The following is a 15,924-nucleotide window of genomic DNA, read 5'->3' on the forward strand; positions in this document are numbered from 1 at the left end:
TTTCCAGTCTTGGTATTTTTTGTTTATGCTTGCAACGTTTTGTGTATTGACACTTGGCATCACGGCACCTGGTGGATAGCGACGAAAACCTGAAAGTTATATAGATTATTTTCCGATTTGCCACTCAATGTAATTTCCATAAGAACAAATAAAAAAGACCTCGAAAAACATTTATTTTACGAATTAATTTTATATGTTCGAGTATCAATGTTATGATTGTAAAATGATAATAATATGTGTTTGTATCTAAATCAGGTTTAAAATATATCAAAAAGTATAATAATACCTGTGTAATTTGTATTTAAAAAGTGCAAGCGAATCGCTTGAAAACAACAAAAAATACTATAAAAAATATAGAAATGATTAAATTATTCTTTTATTTGTTTTGCTTTTTCACAAATAATAGTAGGTAAGCATTTTTTTTTTTTGTTTTCAAAAATTTTGAAAGAAAATTAAACCAAAGTAGTTTCTATGTTTTTTGTAGTATTTGTTGTTGTTTTCCTGCGATTTGCTTCCCTTTTTGGAGACAAATTAAGTAGGAATTATAATTCTTTTTGATATATTTTAAACCTGATTTAGATATAAACTCATATTATTATCATTTTACAATCATAAAATTGATACTCCTTCATATAAAATTAATTCGTAAAATAAATGTCTTTCGAGGTCTTTCTTGTTTTTTTCTTATGGAAACTACATTGAACTGCAAATCGAAAAAAAAATCTATATCATTTTCAGGTTGTCGCTACAAGTGGTAGATGGCGTAATCCATTGGAGGTGGTAGTTTACTCATGAGTAGATCTAGTACTACAAATAACACACGATCTTCTACTCGAGGAGATACGAAAGTGTAGTTGTTGTAGTAGATTTCTACTCACGAGTAAACTACCACCTCCAATGGAACAGGGCTTATGACCACAAAGTCGAAGGAGAAATCGTGGTGAAAAACCAATACATATGCAATCGGCTTCGCGGTGATTATAATTTCCATACTAATTTGAGCTCCCGTGGGACCCGTTTCGGAGCCGATTCGGACCCAGGTCGGACTCGTTTGCTTGAAGGGCATATTGCGTTGATCTTAAAATCTAGGAATAGTTAAAATTTTTTTTCATTTTTTTTTTTTTTTCATATAGAAAAATTTATAGGAATAAAATTTATAGAAAATAAAATTTTCTTATAGTTTTACTTATAGCATTTTTGCCAAAAATCAAAAATGGCCGAGTTATTCACTTAAACTTGTTTTTCCTTAAATCCAAGATGGCGGCTTTGGCTCAAGCTCAATTTTCTCGAAAAACTGGTTTTAAGCTATCAGTGACCCTCTTCCGTCCTATGAAAAAAATTTCACGATTTAATTTTTCCCATTTGAAATGTTTATCTCGACTGGGCTAATACCATAGAGGATATAATATATGGAGTGCTTGTTCCAATACCTAATACATTGTAACGCCATATGCATGGATAGTGGTCGCTGCCTTCGTTTTTCAGTGCGAGTCTGGTTCCGCAGCTGTAAATAAACACGCTTGTTGATGACAGTCATCAAATGAAAATATAATGGAGGCATGCACTCATCGAAAAACTTAAAGAAACTAGAGTCCTCTATAAAAGCTTCACGGAACTAACAGCACAAGCACTCCATATATTATATCCTCTAAGGCTAATACTTAATTTACAAATATCAAAGACTTTAATTTAAATTTTCAAGCATTATTTCATTTCGTTCAAATTTTAATAATTATTATAATTTTCTTTATAAATGTAGAACAATTATTCTCTCAAAGGTAATCGAATAGCTTCGGTATCTTTTATCGATATAGAATGTTGCTGGTTTTGGTAGGAATACTCTATATATAGGGATTTCTCTTCGCCAATGCAAGGGTCATAAAAACCGGGAAGCTCGCTCTGTAAAAGTAAAAATTATTATTATGCCGATTTAAATATTAAAATCACTTAATTTACCTTTGTAGAATTGTACAAAATCAATGTACTGGTATTTACTAAGCATTGCGTTGGTATCGTAACATCAATTTTTGATTCATTTTCATCGTCCTGTTCAAATGCACCATAAACAGCTTTAAGTATAATAAGGCCTTGTCTATCGTTTTCTTCTAAAACGATACGCTCATAGGTATGCATCATGAGTTCAACTGCTGCTCGAGCTTCTTCTTTTTTTAGTGCTAGCCTTTGTTCGTTATTTTTTCTTGTCTTTTTAATTTCAATACTTTTTCGTTCTTGGTTCATTGGATCTATTAAGGTTTTTTTTATTAAAAACCACCCTATAACAGGTGCAATTGTGGCATAAAAAATAGCAGCAGGAACGATTTCATCGCTTAAATGTATTGGAAAAACGTATGTTTGATTTGAACGAATGAGCCTGCATTAATAAAAATTTTAACTTTTGTTTACAGAACATATTTTAAACATTACTTTAGCCTCAAGTATACTCCTGTCGGCCTTCCGACTGATACTGTTGCAACAACTGAGCTGTACTTGGAAACTTTCTTCTCCGCTCCACACTCTGTTAGAAAACCAAAAGTACCAGCCCTGTAATATAAAATTTATTAAATTTATTAATAGTTTAAAAAAATTAACAACAAAGGACATACTGAATAGAATCATTTTTATGTGCATCTTAAAGTATTTGTTTGAAAAAGGATTTGGTTAAAGTTATTCCTTAGATTCCATACTAACAAATTTTAAAAGAATTTATATTTGAGAGCTTGTAGGTGGCATATTCATCTGAACAAATATATCTACATACAAATATAATGAAAAAGCAATTGAACTTGGCTTGTTTTTCCCATCCTCGTTCACCTCGAAACTTCTTACTTTATTCACAAAATAAAAAAACAAACAAACACTTACTGCTATATTATTCACTCTGGATTACAGTGAATTTTAAATCCACTTATTAAAATCCAAACTAAATAAATCCAAAGATTTAAGTTTTTGTTCATATCGTCGCCGTTCAAAGAAAACTCCCTAAGTCCATTTCGACTTCAGTTACATTTTCGCAGTTACCCAATAACCAAAGCTTTATTTTTCAATTGTAACGAAGCAATTATTTTACCGAAATGTTAACGAACACGTAGATAAGACCATTTTTGAATTTTTAGTATTGGATAACCAATTTCTAATGCGATTTCTCCAAAAGTGAAAAAAGGACTTAGGGAGTTATTATATTATATTATTATTCACTCAAAAAAAAAAAAATTAGTATAATTTGCATTTATCTTTATTTTTCCTTTTCAAAATACTTGACAAAACAATTGAACATTGTGCAAATGAATTTTACATCTTTTACATCTGGATTTATAAAGTTAAACACAACGCCAGACAGCAGTTTAAATTGGATTTAAGATTGGATTTAAGTAGTGAATATTATGGATTTGGATACGTTTTTGACATTTGAATTTCTTCATCCAAATGCATTATTTCAACTTGTGAATATTATGACCGTTATTAGTATAATTTGTTTTTTTTTTTGCTTTTAAAATTTTATATTAGTAACTAGTGAGTTGCAGAAAAATCTATAGTTTTCAAATTCCAGTTTTCTCCTTCTTTCTTTCACAAGTGTGTTTTATTTTTACTACAGCGATCAAAGCAAAATTTCACTTTTTTTGTCTAAATGATTTTCTCCCAGGAAAAAAAAGTTGATGGATTAAATTTGTATTTAAATGATTGACCAAACTGTAAGTTCTCATGTTTAATTCATAAAAACACTAATTCATATATCACTTGAGACAAATGCCAATTTTTGTATTCGACGCTTGATATGGGAAATTGAAATAAACGGTAGCAGCATTATGACCAATATGGAAAACCTACCTTTTTCGAAAACGACTCTAACGGCTCCAACTTTTGAAGTAGGTAACAATTAAATGTTTTAAACCATTATACTGTTTAATACTAAAAAATACAAATATAAAAAAACGTTTTATAATTAGGCTTGTCCTACTAATTACGAAAAGGTATGTACGAATTTCAATTCCCAACCGATTTTTATAAGAAGTAGATTTTTAATTGTTTATAAATATAATTATGTTTTATATGTAATATTAAATTTTTACTTGCTCTATATGGCAAGTATTGGTATCGTGTGGAAAAAAAATTGAGGTTTTAATCAAAACCAACATTACGATGATGGAGAACTCCGAAAAAGTGGGTCTGGCAATTCCGTCCGTGCGTCTGTACGTCTGTGCGGTTGTGCGTCCATCTGTACATATTTCCACAGGCTAAACGGATGGACGGATTTTCTTCAAATTTGGTACAGATAATTTTTGTGGAATTCTGAAAGTTGGTTTTTTTTGTTTTTTTTTATATCTCGCTCAGAAAGTGTACCTCACATAAAAATTTTTCAATTTATGCTAAATATCTCGAAAACGGCTCTAACGATTTTGATTAAACTTTGCAGACGTAATACTCAAAGCAATTGCAATAAAATTGCTTTTTTAACTTTTCCAAAAAAAGTCAAATAACAATTTTTTTTTCAAAATTTTGCCTTAAATGTCGGCTCTTCCCCAATATCAATTTTTTTTAATTTATATGGAGCCAGCTCTTTAAATCTACAAGTAAGCTAACATAAAAGTGCTTTGAACTGCAAGAGCAAGTACGTGCAACCCAGGCGTGCATTTTATTGATTTTGCATTCAACAAAAACAAAATTTAATTTTTTGAAAATGGATCGATGAGATTTTTGGAAATTTTGTTTTTATGTGTCTAATAAAATAATAAAAATGGCATATACATACGACAATATACCAATACAATTTTTGTTTATATTTTTTATATGGGTAAATATTTTTGAAATGCGAGAATTAAGAACCAAATTGAAAAGGTGTTGTTTTGAGAAGAATGAAAAGTTGGTTCTTATAGCTAAAATTTAATTTCGGAGCAATGGATGCATAATAGTTTATGATTAAAGCGTGTTTAAAAAAAAGTTTCACGGCAAATAAGGAATAAATATTGCTTATCTTGTTCTTAAAAAGATTAAAACTTTTTTTACCGACTTCCAAAAAGGAGGAGGTATTCACAATTCGTCTGTATTTTTTTTTTTTTTTTTTTTTTATGTTTGTCACCTCATAACTTTGGACAGAGTGAACCAATTTTAATAATTCTTTTTGTATTGGAAAGCTGGTGCCGACAGTGTGGTCGTTTTATTTCTTTTAATTTTGGCTATAGGAACTATTAGAAAACCCATAAAACCCAGTTTTGGTCCATAGAAGTCGGTTTTGTTTTTAGACCAACCATCTTCTCTTACCCTACTCTTGCATATGCGGTTTAAAAAAAGACATTAAAAAAATAAATAAAAAAAGTAAGTATACGCCGCAGTGTATGTGGCCAACGTGCAAACAATGTGAATTACATTTTTGGCCTAGATGCTAACACATCCTTATCGAAATAAAATAAACACTTGAACACAATAACTGAACAAAATGTTCATATTTCTTTCGTCAGTGTTAATAAATAAATAGAAAAAGAAGATCCTATCGGGTATGCTTTCGGACAAGCAGATCAACTATTGATCAAACTCTCACACTAAGACATGTTGTGATCCCTTGAGTGTTGGAAAATAAGCAGAAAAGGAGAGTTCACGAGTCGTTTGAAAGCGAAACTACTCGAAGTTTTTTGCACTCCAGATTTTTTTGATGCAGAAATGTTCCTTGGGGCCTAAATAAAAATAAAAAGCTTTTTTAAAATCTTGTATCTAGCTATTCGCTTTCCGGACTTAAATAACACTGGTCAACAAGGTTTTTGCCACAAGAACCAAAATATACTTTTCTAGTAGTTTTTGATGTTCTGAACTCGAATCTTAAGTCAGAAAATTGTCATTGGCCTCCGTTTTTGAAATATTACCGTTATAAAATGCTAAAAAACGTCATTTTGGCTGTTTTCGAGGTTCTGTTTTAATGTGGGGTAATTCATTACAAACAAATTTGTAAAGGTGATTATAAGAACAGATATTCTTCTTTCAAAAACTGTTTAAATCTTTCCGATATCTCTTTTAATGCCCGAGATATTTAGAATTTAAGTAGCGGTCTTTGAATCAGAAACAACACTGGCCAACCAAATCAAAATTTGTTTGCCACAAGAACCAAAATATACTTTTCTAGTAGTTTTCGGGGTGCTTAACTCGAATCCGCAATCAGAAAAATTTTGTTAGCCTTCGTTTTTGAAATATTACCGTTATAAAATGCAAAAAAAAGTTTTTTATAACGGTTATATTTCAAGAACGAAGGCTAATAGAATTTTTCTGATTGCGGATTCGAGTTAAGCATCCCGAAAACTACTAGAAAAGTATATTTTGGTTCTTGTGGCAAAAATTCTGTGACCAGTGACTTAAACTTTAGATTAAATTTAGTTTCTCTTTAGCTTTTTAACTGAAACTTAAGATATCTCGAGCAATAAAAGAGATATCGGAAAGATTTAAACAGTTTTTGAAAGAAGAATATCTGTTCTTATAATCACCTTTACAAATTTGTTTGTAATGAATTACCCCACATTAAAACAGAACCTCGAAAACAGCCAAAATGACGTTTTTTAGCATTTTATAACGGTAATATTTCAAAAACGGAGGCCAATCAAATTTTTCTGACTTCAGATTCGGATTCAGCACCCCAAAAACTACTAGAAAAGTATATTTTGGTTCTTGTGGCAAAAAAAAAGTTAAATTTTGTTGACCAGTGTAATTAAAAAAAAGGCTTACTTTTACGTACTCTCACTCATGTTGACGTAAATTACTCTGTTAATAAGAACTGTAAAACTTAAATAATGGCTCTATTTGTAAAAGGAGTATGATCTTTTTAACAGCGTTTCAATAAAATTGATATCATTTGTAATTTTGTCTGCCCTGTTCGATTACACTAGTCAAAAAGTTTTTTTTTTTAATAGAAATCAAAGTTTATTTTTCTAATGGTTTTTTGTCACATCAAATTTTTGAGATATTTCCGTTAGAAAATCAAATAAACCCCTTTTTTAACTGATTTTAAGGTTATGTCCTTGTGCGTGATAATTCATTATAATAAAATTTGTGAAAATAATATAATACTACACTATAATAGTATAATTAATTGAATCTTGTTCCTAGAGATATAAAGATCAAAGACTTGATCTCATTCCTCAATGCAACGAAGTGGTTTTAGGACAGCCTAAACACTTGTTTTTCTTGAAATCACATTATTTCAATAAATCCATTTATAACTCATAGGTTTCACAAGTTTTGGTATCAAAACGGCGCTTTCTGCGCTAATTGGGTCATCAAGCTAGGCTGCTTATGACCGCCATCTCTACCTACCTACCATCTTCTAAGAAAAAATATAATTTAAAAAAGACTGAATTGTAAATAGTATTAAGAGTTTTTACAAAAAAAATTAACTCAAATTACACCAATTACACCAATTGCGAAACGCAATTGATAAGAAATCCTTAAACTCTTTTTATTAAAAGTACTTACTTAACAGCTACTTTCAATTTAAGCTCATACTGAATCAATTTCCTGGTGTACGATGCAGTAATATAACAATGCGGAACCCCAATCAACAAAGAAGTATTCCATGCGTGTTTTTCAGTCTGACTTTCAATGGACGTTGACATTGATGACTGTGCGCTTGCATTGTATGTCAAATAACCGATTGTGTGTTTATCCAATTGAACAGCGAGAGTCGTAACAAATGCTGGCACTACACCACTTTCACGGAAATTAAGTGATAAACCTCCATTACAGAAAACTTTTTGACTCAAGTTTCTCGAGCCTATTTCAAAACATAAACAGTGAATATAAGATTTTTGAAAGAAAATAATAGATTTTACCTTTAACTCCCATCATTGGACCATTTCCAGCACCAAGATCAAGTTCAAGCCAACCTTTATTAATAAGCCTACGTCCAGATATAAGAAAATTGCCACTTCCTGTTCCGTTGGAAGAGTGAAGGTTGCCAGACATTGTCACAGTGTCTTTTAAGGTGATAGGTGCTTCGATGGATTGGGAAATGCTCATAGACGACACTTCAATCTTTGGAATTCTTCAAAAAATACAAAAAATAAGTAATTTTGAATAGATTATGTATAACTAATAGTGGAGTAACTAAAGCTAAAAAAAAATGGCAATATTAGGGAACCTGACCGAACAGCTCCGATTTTAGTGATCTTTTTTTTTCATATGTACGTAGTTAAAAATACTTTAACTTCTAACCTCTAAGGCCTAGTACGAAAAATTTTGAAGTCTCCAAAGTCAACAGCCAACATTATAACAAAAAAAATACCATCGGGTATTATATAATTTCGTTCAAGATTTCATTATCGAATTTTTGTATGGAAAATTTCGTTTCGCTTTAGCTACGTACTAGGCTTAACCCATTTCCGCCCTGCGTTGCGTTTTCGCAACGTCATGTTTAAAAACTTCTGGAAATTTAAAAATCTAAAAAAATATTTGGAGAGATAGTTAAACTATGTAATCGACCTGTTTTTGGATTTTAGTGTAAACAATTTTGTTCGTGCTTTTTTAGGACTATCAAAATTTGAGTTTTTTTAAATTATAATTTTTCTACATAATATGTAATGTCAACAACAGCCAAATAAGTGCTCAAAATACTCAAATAAAATTGATTCATACTCCATGTAAAAAAAATTATTTTAAAAATTTTGATACCCCTTTCGGCGAGCGTTGCTAAAATGCAACGTGAATTTTCTGGAAAATCAAAAATTTTGTTTAAGATTTCCTCTAATTCCTTCCAAAAACAGATAGTGTGTAAAATTTCAAGTTTCTAAGTCAACTGGAACTGGTAGCCGCCGGAAATGGGTTAAAGGTTAAAAATTGCTGCTTTTGCCGAATTGTTTTTTTAAATTTTATTGAAGATTTTTAAGAACCAAAATATTTTGTTTTCAAAAATTTTGCTTAAATTTCATAAATTAATTAATGCCAAAAGATTGTCTAGGAAATTAAAGGAAATAAAATATATGGGACTGAAGTACAATCTTCCATAGTTTAGGCGATAAATGCAATTTTTATCATAGATTGACTTCAAACACAAAAATAATTATTTGAACACAACGGCAAGAACTACAATAATTAAATATACATTTTTAAAAAGCTAGAAACTTTTTCCTATCTGTAAAATTAGAAATAAATAAATTGAAAGAAGTTTTTTTTGTAAGACTGGTCCTCAAACTCAGAATAAAAATAAATGTATTTAAAAAATTTTAACATGTCGTTTTAAAAACTTTTTCGTAATATAATACACATTTATTTTTCAAAATTTTCTGTCCTTATTGTTATTTGAATTCAATAGAAAATGTGAATATGTATTATAGTTTATGAAAAAAATTAAAAAGTATTTCATTTTCGAAGAACTTTTACTAAAAGAAGTTTTTGAACAAAATTTATCTTTTTTTTCATTCAACATTTAAATATAAAGTTATTTTTTCTTCATTCAACAGCACTAACTGTTGAAGGTTAAAAGCAAAAGTGAGAAGGTCTTATTTGTCAATGTCTTAGAGAAAATTAATTATTTCAATACAACAATTCAGTTTTTATAAATAAAAAAATTCAATGAAATTGAAGTAATTTTTTTTTTTTTTTTTCAAAACAGTAGTATATTTTATGTATTGCCTTATCTTCTTTGGAATTAAACTAGCAATATTTATGGTCAAAAAGTTTTTGGACGTGATAACGTCTTATAAATTGATGAACCATGGCAGCCACCACAAAAAAGTGACGCCATTTTCTCCCGTTCCACTTAAAATTTTTCGCAGTTCGGCAAAAATTTCAATTAAAAATTAAAAATAAACTATTAGAGATACAAATATCTTTTAAAGCTTATTTGAAAGATAATAACCTAAAGCTTAATACAAATGAAGGATTTTTAAAAATTCTGTCATTTAATAGGGTAAATAGGGGTAAAACAAAATTTCAAAAAATTGGCTATTTTCTAAACGCGACAATGTAAAGAGTTGAATTTTTTTTTAATCGATAGATAAATTTATTGCAAGACTGACAATGGTATTGAAAAAAATTCTAAAAAATTTCAAAACCAAGTAATAAATGGTTTTCTAAAACTAAAACATGAGGTTTTGTCCCAAGTTTTTTGACTTTTTTATTTTTATAAATTAAATTTATATTGTAATATAATCGACAGGACTATATCTGTGCAAAATTTCAATCAATTTTGTAGTCACAATTTTGAGATAACGGTAAAATAAAGTTCTATTTTTCAACAGGTTATATCTTTTGATCTAGAGCAAATACAAATTTGATTTAACTGTACATTCATTACAAGCTACACAATGTTAAATTTAAAAACTTGCGAAATACCTTAAAAGACCTGTGGAGATCTGTTGATCATGAACAGCCACCAGTGTGGGAAGTACCGAAATCTCAGTTTGGAATTTTGACATGGTTGGCTTTAAAAAATTCTAACTTTTTTTCTAGACATCGCAGAAATAAGATTGAAACGTCATATGAAAGGTGAAATAATGAGCTTTCACATGATATACAATTTTTTATAGGTTGTAATTGAAAAAATTTATTCAATAGCGTGAGAAGATAAAATTATATATATGTTTGTTTTGCTTTTTTTGATGAAAATTGATCGAGTTAAAAAAAATCTAGCTCTTTTTGTAGATGTCTAATAGACATGATCGATAAAAATATTTTGAGCTGAAGCAATAAGCTTTCAGGTGGTGTAAAATTTATTATAGGTTGTTATATCAAAAAAAAATGGATGTTTGGGTGATGGAAGTGATTTTTTCACTTTTTTCATAAGAAATGATTGTTTTTAATCAATTATTTTAATACTTTTTGCACATTGTAAAAATTTAAAAATGGTTTTATTTTTTAGAAGAAATATTTGGCTTTTTAATGGTATAATTTTTTTGAAGGCTTTTAAAATAAAAAAAATAATATAATGAGAAAAGAAAAAAGGTAATTTTTGTAAATTATGATTGTTTGAAATAAATAAACGCTTCAATTGACTCGTTTTAGAGAAAAGCACACAACTTGTTTTCTTACGACGTTATCACGTTAAATCATCGTCCGTAAACCGGCTTTACAGACAACCACTTTTTTAAAATAAATTCAAATTTAAGTACGAAAAAGATTGAAAAAATAGTCATTTAAAACTTTTTAAATAACAATTGTTTTTCAAAATTCTGAATTTCATTAAATTAAGTAGATTTAAACTCAACAGTTGATCTTCTAGCTTTTTGAAAATATTATGTTTTTAATGTCGTTTTCGATTGGTTTCACTCAAGAATCCACTCATTCTGAAATCGAATGAAACAGGTCAAGTCGCTTCCACTCAATTCTGTTTTTTTTTGTGTTTGTGAAATTTTTCAAATGTCAAATATTGATTTTAGTTTTTTTCTTCCAAACAAAAAAATTATAACAATTATAAATCTGAAGACCGCGATGAAGAAGAAAATGGTAAACAAATCATTCCATTGCATTAAGGTACCAATTTTAATTATCTAATTAATTTTAATATCAAAAACAAAAAATTTTTGAATGACAACAAAAAAAGAATGATTGAGTATTTTTTTGTTGACATTTAAGTGTTTATGTATTAGTGCTTCTGAATTTAATGTCGTTTTCGATTGGCCGTCCGGAAGCATTCATAAGCCTTCTCAAAGCGTTTTATTCACAAAAACATGACAGCTTAAACGCTTCTCAGAAGTAAAATTCTCTTCTCGATTTCAAATCAGAATCGACTCAAAATTACTTATACATAGAAAATAAATGTCAAACAAAATTTTCTCGTACAAAATTAAATTTTTTTATTTGATTATTCACTAACACCGATACAAACTTTCAGAATTGAGTGGAAACGATTCAAACTGTTTTATTGGATTTCAGAATGAGTGAATCCTTGAGTAAAACCAATCGAAAACGACATAAATCAGGGAGAGAATTTCTCTTCTAAAAAGCGTTCTGTCTGTCAGTTTTGTGTGAATAAAACGCTTTCAGAAGGCTTCTGAATGATTCCGGACGCTTCCGGACTGCCAATCGAAAACGACATAAGTATTGTACGTGTTGCCGTTCTGTTCAAAATATTTATTTTTGTGTTTGAAGTTAAGGGTCGAACTACGGCATACGTACGTTAACGTTTTGACTATTGCTCTCTCTATTTAATCAGATGAAAAAGATAGAGACATAAAGCGTCAGTACGTTAACGTACGTATGCCGTAGTTCTACCCATGTTTCAGAAAATTGCATTTATCGCTTAAATGATGGAAGATTGTAGCTTAAAATACATGGGAGATATTTTTTTCCTTAAATTACCTAAACCATCTATTATTTAATTTATTAAATTTAAGCAAAACAAATGACTTACAAAAAATTAATTTTAATTCGACATCGAAAATTTTTAACCTATAGAGATTAAAGTATTTTTAATTACCAACATATGAAAAAGAAGATCATCAAAATCTGAACTTTTCGGCCGGGTTCCCTTAATAATTTGCTTTAGTTACTCCACTATAAATACTAACTCATCATCATCATAAGGCGCAAACAGCTCAGTTGCATTCACATTGATTGTAATGTTACCCCTGGGATTTGTGCGTTGCAGAAGTTTCCTCTCTTCTTGAGCTCTTGCCAAATTCTCGTACTCCTCCCTTATTTCAGCTGGAGTTTTTGTTCTATGCACGATCTCCCAACCATCAGTCTTTAAACCCTTTTCGCCAACACAGTCATAGATTGCACGTTTATGAGGGTCAGAGAGAACTTCGTAGGCTCGTTTTGTGCGATTGAACAATGTTTCAGCTTTATGTTTACTGTTGGGATCGACATGTTTGTCGGGATGATAGATCCTACTGAGCTTTCGGTAAGCAGCATTAATCTGTTCACTTGTGGCCTAGAAAAATTATAGATTTAAACAAATTATTGAAATTACAAGTCTGCGGGATATTTTACATTCTTTGGAAGATTCAAAAAGGCATAGTAGTTTTCTTCGACTTCCTGAGTGGCTTCATCGTCGTCACTCATTGTTTTTCTATCAGCTATAGTAAATAGATCTTAAATAAGTTAATTTCAAAATGTTTAATTTTTTTAAATCATTAAAATAAGGATTTTTTTAAAAGTTTATAACCTTAATAATATTTTCTTCGTAACAAGACAAGACACAGATGTCAAATTTTTTTTTAGTACTTGATGGATGGATGTCTACTTTTATGTCGTTTTCCAAAATTCAAGGAGTGACACTCCTAGCTATATAATCACTCCAAAAGGAGTGATTTCAAATTCCAAAATTGAAAATGGAGTGAATTTTTGGAGTGAATTCTTCACTCCCAAAATTTTGAAGGAGTGACGGAGTGATTACCAATACTTCTACATTTGACTTCATGGACTGCTTGTCAAATTGTTGGGTGGTTGCTTTAACTTTTTTTTGTGAAGGAAATTATATTTATTTACAAAAAAATTCAATAAAGTATTGTAAAAAATCACTAAAAGTGAATTTAAAAGATTGTGTTATTATTTTATTCATTATTTCGTATTACAAATACATGCAAAGCAAACGTCAAATCACTCCACTTGTCAAATTCTTCGTGAACAAATTCCAAAATTGCACGAAAAAGGAGTGATTCACTCCCATAATTTTGGAAAACGACATTAGGCTAGTTCAGATAGTTGAGAATTATTTTTGACAGATTGGTGGCTTAGAAGTACAGGCAGTCAACTCGTCATTCGTAGTGGGGGTTTCGTTTGGTAAATTTATACTTTGGTAGATTATAAAAATTAATTTTTTTTCGCAGCGAATCGATAATCGGAATGATTTTTATTTGCTCTAAGTTGCTTGGTTGGTATATATTTGTTTTTGTGAACCAGCAAGCGGTGTTAGTTGTCAAATATTGACTTCAACGTGTTGTTTCTCATTTCAAATTTTTAAATCGCGGTGAGATTTTATTTTGGGCGCAGATGAGCTGGATGAAGCCTGGTACGCTGCTCGCGCTAAATTTTAGCTGAGATAAAATTCCCATACAAGTTATCGATAACTTGTATGGGATCCATTTTATCTCGGCTAAAAATTTTCGATAATTTGTATGGGAGCTAAAATTTAGCGCGAGCACCCAACTAGCACAACAGCTTCTATAAATTGAAATCTCGCAGGATCTACTTTCTATACAGCTTGTATTGAGCTTGCTTCTGAATTTAACTGCTTATAGAAGTTCTGACTTGTTTAAAAACTTCTAATAAGTTGTTTAAATACTGTTAAAGAAACTTAAACGAAAAAAACTTGTTTTTCGGATAAGCCTGTTTAATGAATTTATAGAAGCTTTACAGAAATTACCAAGTTTTGTATTTGATTTTTGGTTTTGATATTAAATAATCTAGCTCGTACACTTTTTGGTTTTGACATTGAATAATTTAGCTCGGACATTTTTTTGCTATTTGAACTGATGAAGTTTTTGATTTCATTAATGAATATACTAGGATGGCCGAGTGGGTAGAGTGATGGACTACCACCAAGCAGATACGAAGTTCGATTCCTGGGTGTGGTAAAAAAATTATATACTTTTAAAATTATTATTAATAGATATAATAAAAACTAATGGAATGTTATATATAATATCAGACCAAAAGATAAAATTCATGATTTAAAACCAGTTAAAAAAGAATTCTTTTTTGTTTTTGTAGTTGTTTTTTTTTTTTAAATTTCGATAAGACATGTATTAAAGAGCTATACAAGCTCTTCCGAAGCTATCTGTCAAACCTCAAAGCTTCTGTAGAGCTTCGGTAAAGCTTCGTTTAAGATCCTTATAGAGGGTCAAACTTGTATAACGTTCTCCTTTTTCCATGCCCAACAACCTTACTAAAGTTTAAAAGAAGCTGAAATGTAGCTTTTGTAATACCTTAACCGAAGCTGAAATGTTAGTTGGGCAGCGTACCAGGCTTAAGGATCCGGTTTAGCACTGGTGCAAGGTCCACATATGTAAAAATAGCCATATCCATGCTTGAACCGAAGTTGACCCGCAGCTAATCCGCCGAAATCGGTGGGTTAAATTCCTGATCCGAGGCTGAACCACGTTTGTACAACTGGCCCTTAATAAACCCGATGGTATTTTTTCGTTAAAGCCTGTTACGCAGTTCGAGATAAACAGGGCTATTCTGGAGTTGTGATGCTCACAAGTCACAATTTTTTGTGAGGTTTATAGGAGCTTTACAGAAATTACCAAGTTTAGTATTTGATTTTTGGTTTTGATATTGAATAATCTAGCTCGGACACTTTTTGGTTTTGACATTGAATAATTTAGCTCAGACATTTTTTTGACATTTCTGCTATTTGAACTGATTAAGTTTTTGATTTCATTAATGAATATACTTGGATGGCCGAGTGGGTTGAGTGGCGGACTGCCACCAAGTAGGTACGAAGTTCGATTCCTGGTGTGGTAAAAAAAATTATATACTTTTAAAATTATTATCAATAGATATACTTGAAACTAATGGAATAAAATATATAATTTCAGGTCAAAAGATAAAATTCATGATTTAAAATAAAATAAAAACCAGTTAAAAAAGAATTCTTTTTTGTTTTTGTAGTTGTTTTTTTTAATTTCGATAAGACATGTATTAAAGAGCTATACAAGCTCTTCCGAAGCTATCTGTCAAATCTCAAAGCTTCGGTAGAGCTTCGGTAAAGCTTCGTTTAAACTTCTTATAGAGGGTCAAACTTGTATAACGTTCTCCTTTTTCCATGCCCAACAACCTTACTAAAGTCTAAAAGAAGCTGAAATGTAGCTTTTGTAATACCTTAACCGAAGCTGAAATGTTAGTTGGGTAGCGCAATTGTTTTGCGGAAAAGAGTATACAAATTGTTTATTAGACCAAAAAATAAGCTTTCTTCATCATTTGTTTTAATTTTTCGTCTCGAAAAACTATAGAAAAATGTGTTTGAAAATTTTCACTTTTGTACTTTTTCACTTTTTGAGCCAATGT

The 15,924-nt window shown here is 30.2% G+C and overlaps 1 protein-coding gene across 1 annotated transcript; it reads right to left on the reverse strand.

The window, feature by feature from the left end:
* Positions 1–1,750: 1,750 nt before the first annotated feature.
* Positions 1,751–13,128, reverse strand: LOC129906254 (dnaJ homolog subfamily C member 11). The gene is made up of 8 exons (XM_055981922.1): positions 13,079–13,128; positions 12,904–12,989; positions 12,480–12,844; positions 7,806–8,017; positions 7,450–7,747; positions 2,425–2,541; positions 1,957–2,371; positions 1,751–1,899 (listed from the first exon to the last, which is right to left on the reverse strand). Exons 2-8 carry the CDS (start codon positions 12,973–12,975, stop codon positions 1,765–1,767), a joined length of 1,614 nt encoding a protein of 537 aa, XP_055837897.1. The 5' UTR covers positions 12,976–12,989; positions 13,079–13,128; the 3' UTR covers positions 1,751–1,764.
* Positions 13,129–15,924: the final 2,796 nt, after the last annotated feature.

This window comes from Episyrphus balteatus, chromosome 1 (genome assembly GCF_945859705.1).
Source record: "Episyrphus balteatus chromosome 1, idEpiBalt1.1, whole genome shotgun sequence".
NCBI lineage: Eukaryota > Metazoa > Arthropoda > Insecta > Diptera > Syrphidae > Episyrphus > Episyrphus balteatus.